The 23,505-nt window shown below is 38.9% G+C and overlaps 2 protein-coding genes across 2 annotated transcripts; one reads left to right on the top strand and one right to left on the bottom strand.

Moving 5' to 3' along the window:
- Window positions 1-2,628: 2,628 nt before the first annotated feature.
- LOC134673795 (uncharacterized) lies at window positions 2,629-16,254 on the top strand. The gene is made up of 10 exons (XM_063531823.1): window positions 2,629-2,720; window positions 4,228-4,398; window positions 5,397-5,474; window positions 7,151-7,283; window positions 7,573-7,804; window positions 8,386-8,575; window positions 9,413-9,512; window positions 10,983-11,096; window positions 15,485-15,606; window positions 16,071-16,254. Exons 1-10 carry the CDS (start codon window positions 2,658-2,660, stop codon window positions 16,221-16,223), a joined length of 1,356 nt encoding a protein of 451 aa, XP_063387893.1. The 5' UTR covers window positions 2,629-2,657; the 3' UTR covers window positions 16,224-16,254.
- A 471-nt stretch (window positions 16,255-16,725) lies between these two features.
- On the bottom strand, window positions 16,726-23,047 carry LOC134673752 (DNA polymerase interacting tetratricopeptide repeat-containing, protein of 47 kDa). Its single transcript, XM_063531771.1, has 4 exons — window positions 22,928-23,047; window positions 22,663-22,851; window positions 19,782-19,972; window positions 16,726-19,294 (listed from the first exon to the last, which is right to left on the bottom strand). The coding sequence occupies exons 2-4, from the start codon at window positions 22,813-22,815 to the stop codon at window positions 18,478-18,480; spliced, it is 1,161 nt and encodes a 386-aa protein (XP_063387841.1). The 5' UTR covers window positions 22,816-22,851; window positions 22,928-23,047; the 3' UTR covers window positions 16,726-18,477.
- Window positions 23,048-23,505: the final 458 nt, after the last annotated feature.

The raw sequence follows: 23,505 nt of genomic DNA, 5'->3' as shown, positions 1-23,505 counted from the left end.
GTAATATCCATAGGCTTTTTTATACAACCAACGTGCAAATTTTCGTTGTATTTTTTCAAGCATTAGGGAATACTTGTCCTCATATGGATCCCAGACAACCGCACCATATTCCAACTTACTGCGCACGTATGCGTTATAGAGAACCTTAGCCACTCCAACGTGAAATTGCTTGGATATTCTCATAACAAATCCTAAGGTTTTACTGACCTGCTTGCAAATACTATTGATATGCGAATGGAAGTCAAATTTACTATCTAATATTAAACCCAGGTCTCGAATTTCGCTAACTTTCTCCAAGGAGGAACCCGCTAAGCTGTACCCAGTTTGAAGAGCAGAACGTTTGCGCGAGAAAGTGATCGCCTTACACTTTTTTACGTTAAAGGGAAGTCGATTCCTCTCACTCCACCTGGCAGCAGCATCAATATCAGCTTGCAACTCTGCGCTGTCGCTAATACTACGAATGCCTAGGAACAGCTTCAGGTCATCAGCGAAAAGAAGACATTTAGCAGCACTGATTGTGTCCGGCAAGTCATTTATCATAAGGAGAAAAAGAGTGGGCCCCAGGGTACTGCCCTGACGATTATACGAAATGGAATCAGTTCCACGCCTTCGCAGACAAGGATTGAATCCAAGAGTACCATCTCGTGGGACTTTCGTTAATTGCGTCGACTTTTAATCAAATGTAAGTACATAAGTTGATTCAATTTTTTAAATACGCCTGAATGCAAAGATTCCTGACCTAGTTTTTACTCATTGTTTTTAAGCCACGGACGTTTTATTAATAATCATTAGTCAGAAATAACATTTTAGATTAAAAATGGGTTGCCTTTGCATTTTGACTGTTCTAAGCCCGTTAAAGTATGAAGGAAAAATTAGCAACTTATGTAGGTATAAGCGTCTTATCTCGCTGCAATAGGGTTCATAATTGGTGACGCGATTGCAAACAGCGGGAGGGGCGGGGTGTCAATGACCTTAACTGATAAGAGAGAAGCGGGTGTAGTGGGTAGTTGTCGGTTCACCATAACGTACGAGGTTTTTAGGACAACTTGATGATGAGTTATTTCGAAAAAAATGTACTGAGCGGTATTAAAAGAAAAAACACGTGTTTAATATTTTTTCGAGTTCTTTCGGGTGTTTAAATTTGGCCAGTGATTTAAATTTCACCCTGTATAGTGATTTTTGTGTTTTTATCAACAAATCAAGCATATACATTCAAAAACGTGACATTTGATGAAGTGGAACTGCTGATGATGATCAGAACGGAACTCTTCAACGACGCATAGTTCACCTTTGGCGATTTGTCCTCTTCGTTATGTTTGTTAGGCAAGTTAAGTTTTTAAGCCACTTTTTTGTCAAGCTTGAGTGCTCATGATAGGATCCACGAGAAATCGAGGGAACTCCTCAAATTTTAAAGGCATGCGTATAGAGATTTTTATATTTTCATCAGGAAATCAAGCATTTTCATTAAAAACTGTCGCATTTGATGAAGTGGAACTGCTGATGATGATCAGAACGGAACTCTTCAACGACGCATAGTTCACGTTTGGCGATTTGTCCTCTTAGTTATGTTTGTTAAGCAAGTTTAGTTTATAAGCCACATTTCTGTCAAGCTCGAGTTCTGATGATGGGATCCATAAGGAATCGAGGGAACTCCTCAAATCTTAAAGACATACGTATAGAATTTTCTGTGTTTTCATCATAAAATCAAGCATTTACATTAAAAACTGTCGCATTTGATGAAGTGGAACTGCTGATGATGATCAGAACAGAACTCTTCAACGACGCATAGTACACGTTTGGTGATTTCGAATTTCGATTTTGACTTGGACTCGTACCCGGATCCGGTTCGGACCCGGACTTGGACTCGGACTCGGACCCGGACTCGGACCCGGTCTCGGACCCGGACTCGGACCCGGACCCGGACTCGGACCGGGACTCGGACCCGGACTCGGACTCAGAGGCCCGGACCTTGACCCGGAAAACCACTATGATACCTAAACTAAATAAACCGCTATGATTACCTACCATAAAATGTAGGTATAAAGTATGATGATGCCAAACCCCTCCCGCTCAAACCCCCGTACACCGCACCGCATGCGCCGTTAAGTGGGTTAGGTTAGGTTTGAACTGCGATCCTCACAGAACCGAACAAAAGTGGGTTAGGTTTGGTTAGAACTGCCAGCCTTACAGAAACGAAATGCTACTAGAAAAGTGGGTTTGATTAGGCTCGAACTGCGATCCTCACAGAACCGAACTGCTATCAGAGAAGTGGGTTAGGTTAGGCTAAAACTACGACCCTTACGGAAACGAAATGCTACTAGAAAGTACTGTTTTTAGCTCCTTTTCTACATAGTGCACCATCTACCATAATCTTTCACCGGGCCCCATAGAAGTCGGTTTTTTTTCTTAAAAATTATGAATTTGGAACTTTATTGTATTTCTATAGGAGTCCATAACTCGAACTTAATTTGTACTTGTTCAAGTACGCGGGGACTTGGAGGTTAAAAACCGGCAAAAACTGCCAAAACTTAAATCAAATATACCTACACCCTACACGTAGGTATTTTATTCATATAAAAAGTTATGGTCAAGGCTATAAAATAATTGGCAATTATTTTAATGTTCGCGCGCAGTAGTTTCTTCAAGATGAGGGCAAAATGGACGTTCGCATTCGCGCGTGCGCGCTGCTCGCAATATGGCTGACCTGGCTGGAAGTGGCGGTAACATTTGTTTATTTTTTGCATTGTGTCACTGACATCTAGGTAGTATCGGCCATATCATTGATTCACAGTTGGTGTCATCATCAGCATGTTAGGATTTGATGACGGAAATTTGGAGAAATGGAATCTCCAAATATTATAGGCACGACATAGGTAGAAATTTTATTTTTTGTATAGTTTAATAGTTAGCCTGTTTCAAGAGCAAATATAGTCAGACCGTAAAAAGTCTGCAGCGATTTTGATAGCCCACGCAGTGCAAGTGTCATTTTAAACGACAAACTTCTATGAAATTATGACGTATAAATAACACTTACACTGCGTGGGCTATTAAATCCACTGCAGACTTTTATTGGTGCGGCTCTATATACACCGTGTTTTTTTTTGTTTTCCGTTAATTTCAAGGGTGCATTCCTAAGCTTAAATCAAGTAACTTTCTCAAAGACACCGCTATTATAATTAACTCCATTTCGGATATAATCAATATTTTATTTTTTTTCCTATAAGGCCTCTACAAGCGTGTACACTTGCCTTAGGGCCGGCTTACATATTGATTAGTGTTTAGAATGAGTTCATACATTTGCTACTAAACTTAAGTACAATCTCGGTCGATCGATGTTCGAAATGACATTGATATGTCACAGATTTCAATTGTTTGGTTGAGTTAAATGTAATGCCCGTCTTACAACAACGCTACATGCTACATTTAATTACTTTTTAAACTTATTTTTTTTATTAAAGAATAAAAAAAAAATATTTAAATTAACTATGCCATTAGTTCTCTTAAACGTACTTAACCATACCCCGAAGTTAACGGAATTCAATAAAAACACGGTGTAGAAAGGATTTGCTCTCGGAAAAATCGGAAAGCAATATTTTGTGAAGTAGAACTGCCTGATGACAGTGATAACGTGGCTGCTGAAATGATTTTAAACTGTAAAGCTGTTTTTAAACTCTAGCAAACAAGCATACAGTCCGCATAATGTTAAACCGACAGTAGACTTCAGATGCTTGAAATTCAACAGGTATCTAAGGTGTATTCGAGTAATACCGAATGTCGGATAATTCCGAAATTCAGATGAAAATCACCCTTAATGCCATCATAATAAAAGTCTCATTTCGGAATTATCCGACTGTTTCCGACATTCGGAATTACCCGCGAGTAAACCTTATAAGCTACGACGGTAATGGCTTCCTATCAGGCGTATAAAGGTGACAGTCCATTTCCAACGACAGCTGCACTACTGTTCATTTTACTATGGAAATTGACAATGACAGCGACGCGTTCAGTACCGGTAGTGCAGCTGTGGTTAGAAATGGAATGTTACCAGTATCAGTGTGAGATTTGTATCAGTGTGATAATAAAGGTATCCAATCCTACCTGTCCAATTTCTTTGTCCAATGAGTATTTTGTTTCACATTTTGCATAAGGAGAGAGTGAGACGCACTGACATTGCACCAAGATATTGGACAGATCGAATACCCTTAGGAAATGTTTATTTTCTACCAGATCCCATACAACTTCCGCAACCACCCCTGCTGCCAAGATGTACCCGAGAACCTCACTCTGGCCATGATCATAGATGCCTTCGAGATCTACGGTCACGACCCTACAGACAAGCTGGACAATCTTTGGCTGTATCAGGAAGAGATGCTGAAGGTCAGGACTGCTGAAGATCAGGTATTGACTCCATACCTTAGCCCAGTGGGTTTCAATCTTCTTCTCCCTGCCCTTATCCCACATTATGTGGGGTCGAGGTGTTTTTTTCTTCCATTCTCCTCTGTCTTTCGTCACCCCAGCACTCACTCCTTTCTTTCTCATATCCTCTTTCACACAATCCATCCATCGCTTTTTGGGTCTACCATCCGCTCTCCGTCCATCAACATTCATCCCTAACATTATTTTGCCTATAGGTATACTTATAGCATTCATCCCTCCTCATTACATGCCCATACCACTCTATAACCTACTACTCCTCATTTTTACAAGCTTTTATTTAACTTGCAATGTACCTATGTAAATATGTATGTTTGTACGGGTCAAATCTTGCAGGCTAAATTTGACCCACTTCCCGGTTTCCGATTGAGCTGAAATTTTGCATGCATATATAAATCGGATGACAATGCAATATTATGGTACCATCGAGCTGATCTGATGATGGAGACAGGAGGTGGCCATAGGAACTCTGTGATGAAACAACGCAACCTAATTGTGTTAGGGGTTTTTATAATTGTCTCGATGAGTATTAGTTCTTTGTCTGTCGTAAGAAAAGTACAGTCAGCGATAAAAGCTTGTACCAAAAATTAAATTTTTGCCAAAAACTTATTAATCTGTAGATCGATAAGACGTCGCAATTGGAGCGATAAAGACTTCGCGTCGTAAGCCATCGGCCGAACCTAGCGACGTCCTTTTTCCCATCGGCTTTTGCCGATTCCTTGTCGATATAGGTGTGAGGAGACCCAAACCGCTTGTGCTAACAGACATACTCTATGTTGTTAATTTTTTTTATGCGCGTTAAATTGTACCAAATGATATTTCGTACATACTCGTAAGTTCGGGGTTTGAAACCCGCGACCTCCGGATTGAAAGCCGCTCTTACCGCTAGGCCACCAACGCTTATAATATAATATTATAATAATAATAATTGAATAAATATTAATATTATGAAGTATTTCTAGTACATAATCAACGAGCGAGTTCACGTCGCAACCGATCATCTGGGTCGCTTCATTCAGCTCCATGTGAAAGAATTAAAGGCAAGTAAATAGGTACTAAATTTATATGCACTTAGACCAAGAAAAGTCTGCAGCAATTTTGATAGCCCACGCAGTGCAAGTGTTATGTATACGTCATAATTTCATAGAAGTTTGACGTTTAAAATAACACTTGCACTGCGTGGGCTATCAAAATCGCTGCAGACTTTTCTTGGTCTAACACTAATATTAATTAATAAATCGTACTTGGGGGGTATTTGGTAGAACATGATTCTAATAGTTTGTAAATTATAGGCGTGATTAATTGTATATGCATGGCTAATTGTAGGACAGGTGACCTTACTAGGGGGTGCCCCTTAATACGCCTAACATTAATTGGCATAATATGAATTCGCATAACAGTTTTGGCTTAACATAATTGGGCATAACATTGAACAGGCATAATATTAAAAAAGCATAACACTTATTGCGCATAATAATGAATCCGCATAAATTAAATATGCATAACATTATTAACTATAACTTTATTTGGCACAAAATGAATTAGCATAATTTAATAAAGCAAGAGAATTAGATGGATCAGGGCAAAACCAACTCGGTTAGGTCAGGTTCACAAGGCTCAGGCAGGATCGAGCGAAACAAAGCGATACAAATAATAATCTTTTTGCTGTAAAACATTATTAAGGCGTAGTAACTGTAGTAAGTTCATGTTCTTCTTTTTTTTTGTGTTTTTTTTTAGGTTTTAGACATAATTTTAATTATTTTGATTTTTGGGCAATTTTTTTAAAGTGCATTTTAGACCTATTTTATTGATTTTTTTTTATCGAGCAATAGTCAAAAACTCAGGATTTGAATCGCTGAAGTCCCTAGAGAAAGACCGCAAGATTGCTAATTAAATATTTGGCAACCGTATTGTGATATTTGTGATCTAAAAAAGCGCTACATTTACTTAAAACTTCGTTCTCTGGACCTACTGAACCTTAATTCGAGCCGCTCTGTCTATATTTCTATTTATTTGCCTTTTATATTTATATCATTTAATAATTATGCAAAGTAACTTTATGCTTATTATATTTATCCCAAGTCATCGTTATGACAATTTACGTTATGCGCATTAACATTATGCGTACTCAGTTATGCGGAATAATGTTATGCGATTTAGAAATTATGCGTAACATACGTTATGCCAAATTGAATTAGGAGAATTGCGTTATGCGAATTAATATAGACCCCTTACTAGGTGAGTAATGAGTAAATGAATCCGAACGGCAATTAAATTAGGTAATCATTTAAGAAGAAGAAGAAGAAGAAGAAATACATTTATTTTAACGTCACAACATAGTACATGTAAAAAAAGAAAAGTATGCAGACATAAAACAGATTAGGACGCTAAAATAGGATCCCCACTCAGCATGATGCCGCGGCAGACCGTGGCGCTGGTTTTCTGTGGGGACCTGACTTAATCTAAAATTGAATGGCGAATATATTGCATTTCTGTCTATAGTATCATCATCTCCCATAGCAAGATTGATAAAATTGGAGATAGAAGGTTATATTACTTATATAGACCATGTCTGTCGCGCATCGGTCTATTCAGCCACCAAAAATGGTGTCTCTCCGGTATTACACCATTATCGTCTGCAATAGACACAAAGGTCAATGATGATGATGATATCGTAGGGGGTTTCAAATTGTTTTATTTATTTATTTGTTAACAGGTGCTTTTGATAACCCTGGACGATGTCATAGACAACATGCTGAGCATGTACGAGAACCACAACTCCATTGCGGCGGAGAGAAAGGCCACGTACTCGGGCGGCCCGGTGCCTATGGAGTTCTACCTGAGTCAAGGTACTGTTATAAATTTTGTATGTGTTTATTGTTAGAAGACAGGTGCCTTTAATAATAATAACCCTGGACGATGGGATACAAATATACTGAGTGTCTACCGCGAACCACGTTCGACGTGTTGCCTCCCTGTTACACTTACGTACGAATTTACAAGTGCGACAGAGAAGCAACACTTCGAACGTGTTTCGCGGTAGGCTCTCTGAGCATGCACGAGAACCACAATTGTTAAGAAGTATTTTATAATTACAATGATAATAATTTCTAGAACCAATTTTTATTCTCGTTACAGAATACCATTGCGGGAAAAACGTGTACATATTCGTGTCAGAGTTATACAGCGATATCTACAACATGGGTCGCGGGCCGGCGCCTTTTTGCAAAGACCGCTCGTTCGTGTTCCTTGGCTTTCTGCATTATCATGACGAGAAGAAATACTACCTGATCGACGACCCCAGCATCACCTTCCCTACTGACAACTACTTGCATGGTCTCGAGTGCCATATCGGTATTTGCATCTTTAGGTGAGTGTTACGCCACTGTCTCCTCTTTTTGACGTGATAACGTGAATAACGTCTTATAAATCAATGAACGCCAGTAGCATGCACGCACATTGATGTTTGCTGTTTGTTTGATGATCAATGTTTTCTGATGACGTTATCACGAAAATTATCGTCCGTATACCGACTTTACAGGCAACCATATTTTTTTATTTGCCGCCTTTTATATCGACGCTTTTTCCTCTCAGTACGAGTACAACTAGGTCTTCTTTCTGTCTGCTTCCTCTTTTCTCAGATACATTGTTTCCTCTTTGACTGTTTTCTCTTAAATTGTTTTTTCTTTTGTCTGCGATACTGTTTCTTCTTATCTCATTTCTCATCAATGCTGTAGGTATACTTCTGTTTTCTCTTTTCTCGTGATAATAATATTATAAATGCGAAAATGTGCCTGTCTGTTACCTCTTCACACTTAAACCGCTAAACCGATTTGAACAAAAATTTGGTATAGAGATTGTTTGGGCCCCGAGAAAGGACAGATTTATCCATCATCATCATTCCACTATTTGCTATAAAATCGGAAATACTTACCTAATGTTTTCCAACAGGTTTCCCTTCAAGAAAATCCTTCAAAAAGAGCGCGACGTAGTCACACTTCCAAAAGCCATCGTCAAATGCGGTCTGGTCATGTACAAGCTGCCCCCGTTATCGGCAGCGTCCTGTATCATCTCGTCTGGGTCGTTTATTCTGGACTTCAATATACAGGGCCTGCGGTATAGACATCATGATTTTTTGCTGGTAAGATTTTCGTATAGGTATAGCTAAAACCTATGACTATTTTGTAGGGTAGTACGCTATAGTGTAGGTCTTTTTTAGGTGTAGAGCCTACATCGTAAACCATATTATCACAAATAACTATTCCAAATTTAAAATCAATAGCTTCAGTAGTTCTCGAGATATTTAGCGATGTGACAGACGGACGGACAGACGGACAGAGTCGCACCATAAGGCTTCCTTTTGTACCTTTTGGTACGGAACCCTAAAAATGTAGTAAGGCATGACAAATAAGTCAATAAATATAGTCTGTCAAACAACTTTGTCAGTAGAAAAAGGCGCAAAATTAATTTTACTACTCGCGCCTACTTTTTTTTAAATTTGCCGCTTTTTTCTACTGACGTAAATGGCTTGTCAGACTATAATGTGATTATGGCGCTTGCGTTTGACAACTGATATAGTTGTGAATAAACCGCCATTGACGTAACATCGTGTTTTTATATATCGCCCTATATGGCGCAGTCAGTAGGATCCGACCCCAAAGGAAAGAGGGCTTACCGCGAACCACAATGTTTTGCCTCTCTGTTGGATTTACAAGGTTAAATCCGTACGTAAGTGCAACAAAGACGCAAAACTTCATCCTAATTGTATTCACTAAGGGCTAAGTAAGCGCCAAAAAGAGAAACAATTTTTCCAAATTAATTATCTAATATAGGTATTTATAGGTAATAATATGGTTGACATTGTAAAGCACTAGTGAATATTATAATAAAAGAATTCACATTGAATTGAGAACAATTTTATCAATAAAAGTATCGTATCTTATTTTATTAAAGCTAAGTAGGTATATTTGCCTTGTAGACAATCCCAAATGGAGGCCCATACTACACCAAAGAGCGAGGGACGCCCCTTGTCTGCAACCACCACGTATGCGAGTGGAACTACACCAACCATTATGGAGGTAAAATCAGTACCGCCTTTACCATAAGGGCACACGGGGCCCGTGCCCAGGGCCCCCATTCTGGGCCCACACAGTAACAGTATATTTGATTACCTAAGGCTCACTTGCACCATCCCACTAACCCGGGGTTAAGCGGTAAAACCGTTAACCCAGTGTCAAATTGTACTGGTAATACCATGGTTACCAGTACAATTTGACACTGGGTTAACGGTTCAGGTTCATGGTAACCCCGGGTAAGTGGAATGGTGCAAGTGGGTCTAAAATAAATAGAAGATCATAGTAGAAATATGTTAATTAATTCGCTTTTTTACTTTCCAAAAGGGTCCCAAATTCTTATGTGTCCAAGGGTCCAGTATAGTTTAAGCAGGGATGCCAACTTAGTGGTTTTACCACTAAATTTAGGGGTAAATAAACCAGCTAGGGGTTTTTTTAGGGGCTAAATATTTTTGGTGGTTTTTTTTAGAGTAGAAAAGTGCGGCATAGTTATTTGAAAAAATGTAGGCGCGAAGGGATATCGTCTCATAGAACATTTGAATTTCGCGCCTTTTTCTACTGACAAGATTTTCTTGACCATCTATATATAACGTTCATATGTATGATCATTAAAATGTCGAACCGGTTGAAAATCATAATAATGTTCTAAATTTGGAAAATTTCTTATATTTTTTATTTAGTGGGTTTTCCAAAATAATAGTACAGTTTTAGGGGTTTTTAAGTTGAGTTCAGGGGTAAAGAAAAATTGGAGTTGGCAACCCTGAGTTTAAGGCCCTGAGTAAAATGAATAAGTTACATTACCAATACCAAAGAGAATTTAGTATAGAGGCGAATTGTTAAAGTCAATTTTGTAGCCACTGTAAAGTTATGCCATCTTTCGACACATGATTAAAACTTTTAGAACGCCATTTTACTTTGATATTTGTGCTTTCACTGATATGTGTTAAATTTGTTAAATGTCAAAGTGTCGCCATCTACACGAGCATAGGCCAAAGTTATGGCGCCATACCTTTAGCCTTTGGCTATAGGTACTAATAACACTATATTGACGTTTGAAGGGCTCTATATTTTTTTAAATAAGTTTTTGACAAAAATTTCATTTTTGGTACAAGCTTTTATCGCTGACTGTACTTTTCTTTCCACAGGCAACTATTACTCATCGAGAGAATTCTAAGAACCCCAAACACAATTAGAGGTTTCGTTGTTTTATCACAGAGTTCCTACGGCCACCTCCGGTCTCCATTATCAGATCAGCTCGATGACACCATAATATTGCATTGTCACCCGACTTACGTGTGTAATGCAAAATTTCAGCTCAATCGGAAACCGGGAAGTGGATCCAATTTAACTTGCAAGATTTGATTACAGACAGACAGACAGACAGACAACGGCCAGGTGAAACTAAATAAAAGCTTGTAATAAGGTTTATTATCAGTTAACATTATGGACGATGTTATAATGTTCACATACCCTCAGGTCCATTCCTGATCCCCGGTGACCCCGGAAGCGGTATCGACCCTGTGCCTCCCTACGTGGAGGCCTCCACCAAACCCCCAGAAGCCGAGGAGCCGGAGAATATCACTATACCGTGTAAGTTGACCAAAAGTACGATTTGTCAGCGCCATCTATCGTGCGGTATGGAAACTATGTATTATTACTATACCCTCCTAAGGCCCAGCCCTACAAATGAAAAATGCGATATTTGCCACAGAAATATGAACCTTTTAGTGTAGAAGGTTGCATCCTGAATTGTTTACAAAGCTAAGAAATGTGTGTAAATTCAATACAAGATATCCAAACAGGCTTGTAGTGACAAGTAATTATAACAGTAAGCTTTACAGCAAAAATTGTTACCTAATGGCCATAAAAATTTATAACCGTTTACCTAACGACATAAAAGAATTAACTTATGCAAGGTTTGTGTCAAAATTGCATAAATGGTTATTGGAAAAAGCTTTTTATTCAGTACAGGAGTGGAGTGTATTTATTTAATATAAACAAAATAAAAACAATTATAAACTAAAATTAAAACTACATAAAGCTACAATTAAAATAACTACTAAACTAAAATAACCTATAAATAAAAATAACCTATAAATAAAAAACTGGCTCCAGTTCAGTGCCTTGGGGCAGGGTGCCAAGAAGGCTGGCGGCATTGCCGCGCTGGACGGCAATACCAATGCGTTGCGCAAGGTATGAGCCAGCCCTCTTGTCACCCGTCGCCTCCACGAGGCGCTTCGCCAGCTCGGCGAATATGCCGTGGGCGCCAGAGCCCCAGGGCCCTAGGGTTTCCACCCCAAACGGCTCAAACATGCAGCCAGAATCAATGGCTGCATATTTGCGCCGCTTGAGGTGTTCAGCCGCGTTGGCGGCCGCACCGGCTCTGTTAGATGTTCCTGGAAGATGGGACTGCGCAAGGGTGTCCACGCATGTGGCATCCCAAACCAAAGGCCGTCCCATCTTCCAGGGAACGAGGGTCATGCCGTCCGGTCTTTTCCCGTCATCGCGGGCCAAACCAGACGGTTCCAGAACCGCCGGCACCCCAGCCGTGACAAGAGCTCGGCGGAGGATGTCGTTTAGGCTCGCGTGTCGTGAAAGACGGCCGACACTTCTCGCACAAGATAGACCGTGGACACCAAAACGCGTCACGTTTGCACCGCACTGGCACAGATGAGGAGCCACACAAGCCACCCCCAAGCGCAAACACAAAGAAGTCCTGAAGGTGTTCGTAGAGAGAAGTGTGCCCAGGTTCTTTGATGGCAGGGCCTGCAACCATGAGCCTGATTCCCATTTCGTCGCAGCAAGGAGACGAGCGCGCTCTGTGGTGCTGGTTGACGTTTCGTACAGATTATCCCGTACCAGCAGACAGAGCGGCTCGTCCCATTGGTGTTGCGAATGGCGGGTGATGGGCAAGTCCGCGTTAGCGCAGGCCGTTTTCCAGTTGTCGATAGCCTCCGGCAGGAAAGGGACGTCCAAATTTATAAGGGGGTCAGTTTTTAGGATTTTTCGGAACAGTTTTTCAATGTTATGCGCTGATGAAAGAAAAGCAGGAAGGGCGACAGCAGAAGTTTGTCGTATCCCAATACCACCGTGCCTAATGGGCAGGGAGGCTTGGGACCACTGAGAGTTGTCAAAGGTAATGTTAAAAATGGACGATACTGTAAGTTTTATTTCTTGGTCTAATATTTCCAAAAGGTTGGGATATTTCCAAAAATGACTACAACGCAGGACATAAGTAAATTTGGGGACAAACAAACAAAATTTAATTATGGTGTAGGCCATGTGAGGGTTAATTGTGAGCAAACGGTCCGAATAGTTTTTAAAATTTTGAAGCTGATTATTAATGTAATTCGGGAAGGCTTCGTCCAGGATCGGTGAACCTAGGAGGTAAAGTGAACTTTCATCCAAAACTTTGATGCCAGGAGCTAAGGTGCTGAATTTTGAAAGCGCTTCATCTTTATGCATGCATCTGTCGGAAAAAATACTTCGCACTTTGAAAAATTTAAACACAGGCCAATTTTAGAAAACTTTTCTATGAGAATTTGCATATCATCAAATACCTCGTCGACGGTGCCTCCCAGGGTACCATCGTCGAGGTACCAAGCATTAAATTTAGAATTTAGGCTTTCCAGGATAGGGTGTATGGCAAGGCTGAAAAGTGCAGGGCCCAAAGGGTCGCCTTGCTGACAGCCCACTGATGAATATAAAAGGTTATTTTTAAAAAGTAATTTAGAGTTTGTGCCGTAGCATTGCCAAACAAAATTATACAGCTCAGGGGTCTTCTCTTTGACTTGGTTAAGTAAGGCGCCTCGGTCGACAGAGTTGAATGCATTTCGTACGTCAACTTTCAATACAACCTCGCCTTCTTTCTTGGTAACAAAAGAACGTAATGCGTGTACCGCTGCCTCGCACCCGCACCTGGAACCGAAGCCTAATTGAACCGGTTGAAAGTAAGCACTCAGTTTATCTGAAAACGCCTTGCAGCATGATTTGGCTGCTAAACGGCGATAGGTGGTGCCAACTGCAATAGGCCTGATCCCGCCGTCCTTTTTAATCAAAGCGCATAAGTTGGCTCCGTACAAGATGTTGGTAACTTCCGTGTTAACCTTACCCTGTAGCATGAAGTTCACTAAAACGGTTAAATCTTTAAGAAGGGTATCACCAGCTTCACCGCTGGAGTGGCAAAGCAGGTCTTTAAGGTGTTGTGGTGTTAGACCGTCTAGACCCCCAGCTGAACCGTTTGGGAAGGCGCAAATAGACCTAAAAACCTCATCGGATGTTACCTGAAGGCAGGGATCTGTTGGGCCGGGAGGATCTGGTAGCAAGAGATTGTCATCCGGATTAGGGTGCTTACTTAGTAGGGCATTCAAGGTATCAGATGTATCAGGGGCTATAGCGTCGCTAGAGAAAAGAAGGTGAGCAGCTCCTTTAATGTTACCTTCCCCTATTTTATTTTCTACGTTTCGCGCAAGTGAATAATTGTGCTTAAAGGCGGATCTTGACAACTCTGAGACATCATGGGGATTGGAACAGTTTTGCTTGATCCGAGACGTTAGGGAAACACCTCGTTGCGCAGCTTGTTTGGCGTAGAGAACTCTGTAGGGGAAGGTAAGTAGGTTTTCCCAGCTTTCCTTAGAATTCTGATTCACCGTGGCTCTCAAATCATCTGCAAGTTTCTGGGCCACTGAAATTCGGGCGCCTCGTGGGATTCTTTTAATGACTGGAATTGATTGTTTGAGTTTGCTTAAAGTTTCTGATATTGGCGGACGATTATTGAGAGGTGAGCGTGTAGGGTTAGAGACTACACTAGAATCAACGGGCGGCGTGTTGCTGGGGTTACCGTGGACACGACCGATGTGAATATTGAGACCACGTTGCCCTTTGAAAAAGCGGACGTCAGGACAGGAGTTATTTTTAGACATTTAGAACTATTTTTATTTCTTATTTTATTATGTTGACTTTTGCTTAATTTGAAATATTTTTATCAAGAGATGTAGATTTAAATTAATGATTTTATATTTGCCACTCTAATGCGATGGTGAGTAATGTAATATGATATGTCTCGTCTTGGCACGGCCGTGCCCCCAGATTATGTAAATAGTTTGTAAATAATGTATAGTATAATATAGGTTAAAACAGGACATAATTTGCATGCCTAGATTATTGGCGAAATGTGCTGAACTCGCAAAATTGCATGTTAACACCAAATTTCTGTACCTACCACATTTCTAGCAAATAAATTTCTATTTCTATTTAGAAAATAGAGTTGATTTTGCGTTATTCAAAAACTGAACGAAACAAAAGAAAAAGCAACTCTGTTCCAATCGAATATGATTTAAATTTCATTGAACTGAATAAGTACTATAGGTAGGACCTTGGGCCTTAGGAGGATACCTACAGAACAACGCCACCTAGGGAGTGAATCGTAAACGAAATAAAAGGCTCTGAAAAACTAAAGTAGTAATACTCTGGATTCTGGATCTAAGTACCTATTAACTAATGATTTTCTATTTGTCGTAGTATTTCTTATTTACTAGCGACTCGCCCCGGCGACTTGGCACGGATTACACAAAACCTTAACGCTGCGTCTTACGTAAGCGAACAACTCGCGAACGCGACGCAGCGCAGCGTTCGCGTTCGCAACGAGTTCGCCCACGTAGGACACTTCTATAGGTATCAATGAATTGATTCATCCCGCGCCGCATCGCTTTGCTTCGCGTTCGCGTGTTGTTCGCCTACGTACACAACAACTTATAAAACCTTCCTCAAGAATCACGTCTCTATTGATAAGTGAAAACCGCGTGAAAAGTTTTTAAGTTTATTGCGAACATACCGAACAGACGCGGCGGCGGCGGCTGGAGACTTTGTTTTATAAGGTGTCAGATTGTTGTCTAGTGTATCCCTGGCTTAAACCGTACAATTTCCAACTATTTTATTACACTAGACACTTACTTAACATCTGTTGTATTTTATTTCAGATATCCTGGAAGGCTGCCTGTTCATGTACCCGCCCAACTACGGGTCCATCGCCGGCAAGAGCTATCTGGACCCTGTGGACTTGCACGAAGATAGATTCACTTGCACCGCTGCGGCAAACAAGGTAATCTGTCATATCGTTATTAAAAGGTAAGTATCTAACTTCTAGGCATAGGCCATCGGCGCATAGACATCTTTCGTATGGTCATGATTTTATCATCAAAGAATTATGCACAAACTAATTACCCAGCGAAAAAACAGGCTTATTCAAGCCAACCAAGCGAACCAAATTTCGAATTTTCTGATTTGCGTATTTTATATAAGTAAATTTGAATAATGTACCTTTTTAGGCACATAGTATTTTTTACCATAGTCTGTTAATTCACAAAAAATCCTGACATTTTCGTATTCCGACCGTATACCTGACAAACGACCCAAATTCCTAACATTTCAGGAAAATTCCTAACATGTCAGGAAAATTCCCAACGTCTGGTAAACCTATACTGGTCGTTCGTCACAAATAATAATGTGCGTCTGATGCCGTGCGAGTAATTTCAATACAAATAACTCAATATTTCGCGTCCACAGGGTCTATACTGGTACCCTCAATGGATGGGCGCCATGCCACACCACCCGTATACTTCAATGCACTCGAACAGCGAAGCGGTCCTCCCGTCCGGATCGGTGGTGTATCCTCATCAACAAGATTACGAGCGCGATGAACTTGCCGATCTAGACTAGAATAGGGCCTTTTAAATCTAGAATCAAATAGAAGTAAAGAAGTTCAATAAAAAATTATCTATTTCTAAATTCTCGATTCCGAGAAAAAATGTATATATCAATGATCGTCATTTCTTGGTTGTCTTCTAACCCCTGTAACTAATCTATTTTTTTAACCTTTTGGAAGCCAATGACCGATATATCCGCAGCGCAGGTCCAACGCCAGACGGATTAATCCGTCACAGACCACAGATCAACATAGACCTACGTGCATGCATAATATTCAATTTCAGTTTTGACACTTATGTGACGTGGCGTCCGAGTGACTGCTTTTGTCTTTGACACGGCGTCGAAAAGGTGTAGAATCAAATAGGATAAACTAAAGAAGTTAAAAATAAAGAATTATCTATTTCTAAATTCTCGATTCCGAGAAAAATAATAATAAAAATATATATCTATGATCGTCATTTCTTGGTTCTCTTCTAACCCCTGTAACTAATCTACTTTTTTAAATAAATATAAATTAAAGAAAAATGTGTTTTCATTTTATTCAGAGGGAGTTACCTCCTCCTTGTCATAATAAACCCGATATACATTTTTATGTTTACTAATAATATAACACAAAATAAATAACCCAAAAACATTATTTTTTGATACAATTTAACGTTTTATTACCAATAAAGTAAATTCAGCTATTTATTAATGGTTCAGGTTCTACCAAAAATAGTTGGAATGGGGTCGTTGCGTCAGTTTACCGCCCAGTACCTGTTTCCGTCCACTTGGCGTAGTTGCTACAGAATTACGTATAATTTCAATATATGCCTATATATTCAAGAAATGCGTTTAATTTGAGTATATACCTGTAAACTGACGCAATGACCCTATATTATAATTATAAATAGACTAAATATTTAAAAAAATGTTACAAATACTTAGTTTCCTTCCCCATCAAATGGATTTGAGAGTATAAAATTTAACGTGTCCAAATCTTAGTAAAATATTTAATTTCAACAGATATAAAATATAGACACTAGATATATTTTATCAAACAGCTAGAAATATTATTAATATTTGTTTCTCCATTTTGGAATTCACGGGCCTACAAATCCCGGTCTTTTGATAGGCTTGCGTGGGGATATAGATCCAACACGTAGAGGCCCCTTGGAGAGCTCTAATGTCATGTAGAACGCCTGCTGGAACCCGTTCACAGGCGCAACAATAAACACCCATGAACCGGTCGCAGCAGGCATTGGGACTATTGTAGAAAACCGGGCAAGTGCGAGTCGGACTCGCGCACGAAGGGTTCCGTACCACAATGCAAAAAAAAAAAGGTCACCCATCCAAGTACTGACCACTCCCGACGTTGCTTAACTTTGGTCAAAAATCACGTTTGTTGTATGGGAGCCCCATTTAAATCTTTATTTTATTCTGTTTTTAGTATTTGTTGTTATAGCGGCAACAGAAATACATCATCTGTGAAAATTTCAACTGTCTAGCTATCACGGTTCGTGAGATACAGCCTGGTGACAGACGGACGGACGGACGGACGGACGGACGGACGGACAGCGAAGTCTTAGTAATAGGGTCCCGTTTTACCCTTTGGGTACGGAACCCTAAAAAGTGAATATTATTAATATTAATTCAAGTTTTAACTTAGCCTTAATATTTTACTTATAGCCTGTTAACAATCTGGAAACACAATTGAACCCTAAAGCCACTTATCAGTAAAAAATAAATAAAATATATATATATTTTTTAATATCACTATAAAAAATTTATAAACAGTGTTCCTAAACAAAGTTTCCCAGAAAATGTATAATATATACTCATTACGAAACATTGTTTATAATTAATACGTGGCTTTAAGGCATGTGCACACTAGACGCCAAAAACGTCGACCTTTAGGCCCCATTTATCATGAGATGCTCAATTCAAAGACATTGTCTTTGACTAAAATGATGATGACGATGATGTCCTCCCAGTCGTATCCGTCGACGGCGACACCCGGACATATCAGTATCAGGTATTCAGTAAAGCCTGACGTGCATGGGCTCGGACGTGACTTGCGAAACCGAGTTTTGTTTTAAACTTCCGGCCGCAAGACATGCAGTAAAGCTCGCCATTTGAGTCGTAATTTAAGTGTATGTGTAGGAGGGCTTGGGCCAAGATTTTCGAAGCTGGCGTTTAGCGTCAAGATCTTCGAGGCGTGCACTTTCGAAGTCGTTGAGACCAGTGTTGACCGCAGTACGCCAGTCCGATCTCTGAGTTGCTTTGACTAAGAGAAATATCCTGAAAGGAACTTTTTCTCGACTTGGCTACCTCGAGGCACCACTACAAAGGAAGGAGTCCCACCTTTCACCTCAAAATATTTCATTTTCAATATATCTCCCAAATCCATGGAAATATCTATGATATGTGGAAGCTTATTATAACCTTCTGAATACACATTTACTTTATCTGTTCCGTATTGGTTTTGAGTGTCCCATGGAGCCGGAAACACTTTAGCCAACTGAGTTTCTAAAGGAACATCCTCCGGGCAATCTACGATGAAATCTGTCAAGAGATGCTCCGGATAAAAAAGCAGTACTGGCCACTGTAGCTTCCCATTCTCCAAATGCACCATATTACCATGAGCTCCAGGCATACTAGGCTCTAACTTAGACAAATCTAGGTCATCTTCTTCATCGCAGTTAGCTATGCGAATACCTCGCTCCAAAATCGCTTTGACAACCTCATCTTTCTGTTGTCGCTTGACTTGTTCTAGCTTTTCTTGCTTTCGTTTATCTCTGGCTTGGATGAGGATTTTCTTTTTAGTTTTAGAGATGAGTTCTGTAGCTTCTGCGTCACTAGGGTTGTCTTCTAGGAGTTTATTGCAATGTTCAATGCATTTTTCGTAGTTAGCTATCTCAAAAGCGCATTTAGCTGCTCTGAGGCGGGCCTTGGCGTGGTCCGGTTTGAAAGATAGGGCTCGTTCGCTGTCGGCAAGGGCTGAACGGTAGTTCTTGAGGTGGTATTGCGCGGCCGCCCGGTTGTTGTATAAAAATGCGTTCATTTCGGCGTCTTCGCATCTGACTTTAATGCCTTCCGTATACCTAAAAAAACAAAGAATTGGAACTATAACACAATACATCTTAAGAATAACGACAACAATACTGAAGAGAGAAATTAAATGTAAATTAGAATCGCACAAAAACGTGTGAAAATATGATGTTATTGTAAAATAATTACTAAAACTAAAACCCTTAATCAAATAGTAATCTAAACAAGGCCATTTGGACACTTGCAACTCAAAGGGTTGAATAGTCACTGACCCTTTAAAACCTACCTTTTGTTACCCGTACTTGGCTTGACAAACATTTCTTTAATAATTATTTTAAAATAAATCATTTATTTACAAACAAGATATATACTACTTAAAGAAATTTATATTTACTTACTATTACTAAAAGAAATTAATAACTAGCTTAAATCTAAAATAGGCCCTTGATGCATTGTACTAAGGATTTCCTCACTCTATCGCAATGCTGATATGTTGTGCGAGGTAGCCGCCAGCTCTTTGGTAAATTGATTATTACATACCCAAGTATAGCCAGCCGGTAGTTCTTATGACGGAAGTTGAAGTTCCCATCCTCCTTATAGTTAGTCGCCAGTTCCAGCGCAGTGTTCTCCTCCGGATCGTACTTCAGCTTGGCCAGGCCCTCGGCCAGAGCGGACATGTCACCATTCTCGGGTAACGTCTTCATGAAGAATGGATGCTTGTCCATTTCTTCCTGTATAAAAAAAGGCAGAAAATAATGGGCAGAGTTCGGACAGTTTATCGCAAAAATAAATATTGTATGGCACATGATACAATTTTTTTTAACAATTTTGAACTGCAGTTTTTGAGTATAATCGGGAAATTTTATAAAGATACTGTGTACATAATATGAGTTTAATAAATCTTGTCCTATTTGGAGATATAAATGATTTTTGATGGTTTTGCGATGATTTGTCTGATCACTGATAAGATAATGGGGTATCATTTTTGTAAATTTAGTAAATTTTGTTAGTAGTAGTAGCAGTTGCACCGCCCACAATCTCTCTGCTTTGCCTTAAGGTTGACTGGTAGAGAATGCTTTTGGCATTAAGTCCGCCTTTTGTACGATAAGTTTTCTTTTGTGCAATAAAGTTTAAATAAATAAATAAATGTCTTCATGAAGAATGGATGCTTGTCCATTTCATCCTGTATAAAACAAGGCAGAAAAGAATGGGGTATCATTTCAGCGGGCTATATGAGTATTTTGCTTTCCACTTTACCCAATTTTGAAAATTTGGGCAACGTCTTCATGAAGAATGAATGCTTGTCTATTTCTTCCTGTATAAAACAAGGCAGAAAAGAATGGGGTATCATTTTTCGCAGGCTATGTGAGTATAATGTTTTCCACTTTACCCAAGTTTGAAAATTGAATCTTCAGATAATGAACAGAAGACATTTATGTTTGCATTAAAATTTCATTGAGGTACAAACAGCAAAACTCCTAACTGTACATCGGTGGACATTATTACAACAGTGTGGTACCACCAATTGGCTTAATAGGGCAGTATAGCAGCTGGTAGTCACTGGGAGCAGTTAAAAAGGCCTGTAAAATGTATAAACAGAACATCCCTTTGTAGACTTTTTCGATTATATGTATTAGGGTGGAGCGAAATTGTTTTTTTTGGATTTTGGTTTTCTAATAGTGACAAAAAGTTGCCTTTAGGGTTTAAGATAAGAAGTTATTATGACGACTTTACTATCAAAAGGGAGTAAGTGCCTCCGCAAGGTCATTGAACTTTTATATGAAAAATGTTTGTCCTGTACATAGCACCAACTTTGATTAAGGATTATTTGGATTTAAAATGACAAATTTAGCTTTTTTACTTTTTAATTATTATTTTTTATTTAAAGTTATTATTTTAGGTGAATAAAAAGTTCAATCAGGCATTCACTTCTATAGTAATTATTGATTTAACCAGTTGTCAAATATGGGCCGTATAAACTGCAATGACGTTTATTTGAAATATAGTCAAATTGACCCAGTAGAGGTCAAAATGTATGTTTTATGTCTTCATTATATTAGCGATGAAAGTGAATCCATGCTATTGCAAAATATAAATACTAATTTGAATTCCAGTTTTCTATCTGATGATTAAGTGGAGGAGGGATACATATCGCTTTGGCCTTAAATATTGATTACAATATTATAAATACACAATTATATTTTTTTAAATATTATATTTCTGAATTATTTATCAAAGTTGATTATTTATGTTTCAGAAGACACTTAGTTTGTCGTTGTATATACTTTTATTGTAATTAATCACGTTTAATTATCATGTCGTCCTGAAGTGGGTTCAAATACATATATTGCAGAACTTTTGATGAAGTAAAAATAAAAGAAAAAACTCTTTGAACACCTAAATGTATTCCAATCTACATATTTATCTAAAGTAAGAACCTTTTAAAAACAAAGGAAAACAATATTTAACACATACATATGAGAGTAAAAGTTGCTTGCACTCAGGTAGTGTTGGTAGTTTCTTCTTAGGTATTTGAAACCATTTATTATGGTTTATTTAACTGAAAAATGGATAATATCGAAGAGGGAAAACATATTTTTATGATATACAATAATATGACATACACATCGTGTTTTATTTTTTTATATCAATTATTTTCACTTCAGCGATGTTGATGCTGCCCGTAATGGATTTTCAAGGCCCATTTCATCAAGCAATAATTTTTTTTTATAATTGATACTTATATTTTTATTAAATATTTGTTTACTTAGGTGCTTTGAATAACTGTATAATTAAATATTTAGGCAGGAAATAACGCTTTTTATCATTTTTGATGGTTACACACGTGTCACGTTTTTCCACTACTTTAAATATTTTGAAGGTGATGCGGAGGCACAAGATGACGTCATAAAAAAATATAAAAAATCACACAATATACTCTCACCATAAGACAACTTTTCCGCACTATTAGAATTGAATCTACGAAAAAAAAAATTTCCATACAAGCGCGCTCCACCCTAATATGTATCTATAATTCTATATCTTCCAAAAAGTTAATTGTCTCTGGCATAAGAAATATTTTCAGGTTGTTTACCACTGAAACGTTAAGAACCACTGCACTGTAGTGTCAAATCTACGGAGCCACTTTTAATAAATGAAGTATCTGACAATTTTTCTGGACCACCTTAGCTTTCAATTTAGCTATAGTTACTATAAAAGAAAAAAGATTTGCATTCTGCTCTCAACACATTCAAAGTGTGAGACTAATTCTACGTGTATATCCTTTCCTATATTAAAACAAAGGACCTACCGCGAACCACGTGCGACGTGTTGCCTCTCTGTCGCACCTGTAAACTCGAACGTAAGTGTGACAGGGAGGCAACACGTCGAACGTGGGTCGCGGTAGGAATTCAAAACTCACCTCCCACTTATCCTCAGACCATCCATCAGTGTATCTCGTTCGCTCCAGACTGTTGATGAAATCGTCTAGCTCCTGGTCCATTTTCTGGCACAAAGCCAGCCTCTCCTCGTCCGTCATAGGCTTCTTCGGCTCTTGAGAGCTTTCTTCAGCCATTTTTAACAGTTATGACTCTCTCTTCACCAGTTAAAACTGAAAAACATGAACTTTAGTGTTAACCAAAAACTTTTTTAAAATTGAAATTTAGTTACAGCTACAGCGCACTTACGTGGGCAGCTCCTTTGTTTTACTGTATTAATTTATGATGTATTTATTGAAAATGCACTGTAACGCATCGCATGGCACTGATAATGATAAATGCTTAATAAAGAAACGCCAAATCGAAAACGCACACGGCACAGTCAGTGGAATGAAAATCAACGTGAACTTGACATTGACATTGACAGCGCACTGACAGATTGTTGACAGCTCGGTTTAGCTCGGTTGCCAGTTAATAATGCACGACCATAATAATACTTGATCGTACATTCGCATTTATCAATTAATGTTATAGTCTGGCAAACAGAATTTGTCAGACAATATAAGAACCAAGAAAATTATACCCACTCCTAGGTTTCTTTTGGGTGCTAGCTAATACTAGCGCGATAGCGTAAGACAAAGACATTAATAAAACTTTCTGTTTGAAATGAGACAGCCTTGGGCCGAACTATGTTTTAATATGTAGTTTAAAATCCATTTGCCTCTCTTTGATTGATTGAAATATAGAAATATTCTATAAAGAATATTACTTTGTTCTACCTTTTCTTAAATGAACTTAGAGGAACAAGGAAAAATCATATATTTCCG

This window comes from Cydia fagiglandana, chromosome 19 (genome assembly GCF_963556715.1).
Source record: "Cydia fagiglandana chromosome 19, ilCydFagi1.1, whole genome shotgun sequence".
NCBI lineage: Eukaryota > Metazoa > Arthropoda > Insecta > Lepidoptera > Tortricidae > Cydia > Cydia fagiglandana.
This window is presented reverse-complemented; position numbering and strand designations above follow the sequence as displayed.

Excerpts from the sequence above, each read along its gene's own strand:
- LOC134673795 (XM_063531823.1), top strand. The coding sequence starts at position 2,658 with ATGGACGTTCGCATTCGCGCGTGCGCGCTGCTCGCAATATGGCTGACC. Across the intron at positions 2,721-4,227 it reads TGACCTGGCTGGAAGTGGCG|ATCCCATACAACTTCCGCAA; the intron begins GTAACATTTGTT and ends ATTTTCTACCAG. Across the intron at positions 5,475-7,150 it reads TCCATGTGAAAGAATTAAAG|GTGCTTTTGATAACCCTGGA; the intron begins GCAAGTAAATAG and ends ATTTGTTAACAG.
- LOC134673752 (XM_063531771.1), bottom strand. The coding sequence starts at position 22,815 with ATGGCTGAAGAAAGCTCTCAAGAGCCGAAGAAGCCTATGACGGACGAG. Across the intron at positions 19,973-22,662 it reads GGTCTGAGGATAAGTGGGAG|GAAGAAATGGACAAGCATCC; the intron begins GTGAGTTTTGAA and ends TTTTTTATACAG. Across the intron at positions 19,295-19,781 it reads TACCGGCTGGCTATACTTGG|GTATACGGAAGGCATTAAAG; the intron begins GTATGTAATAAT and ends TTGTTTTTTTAG.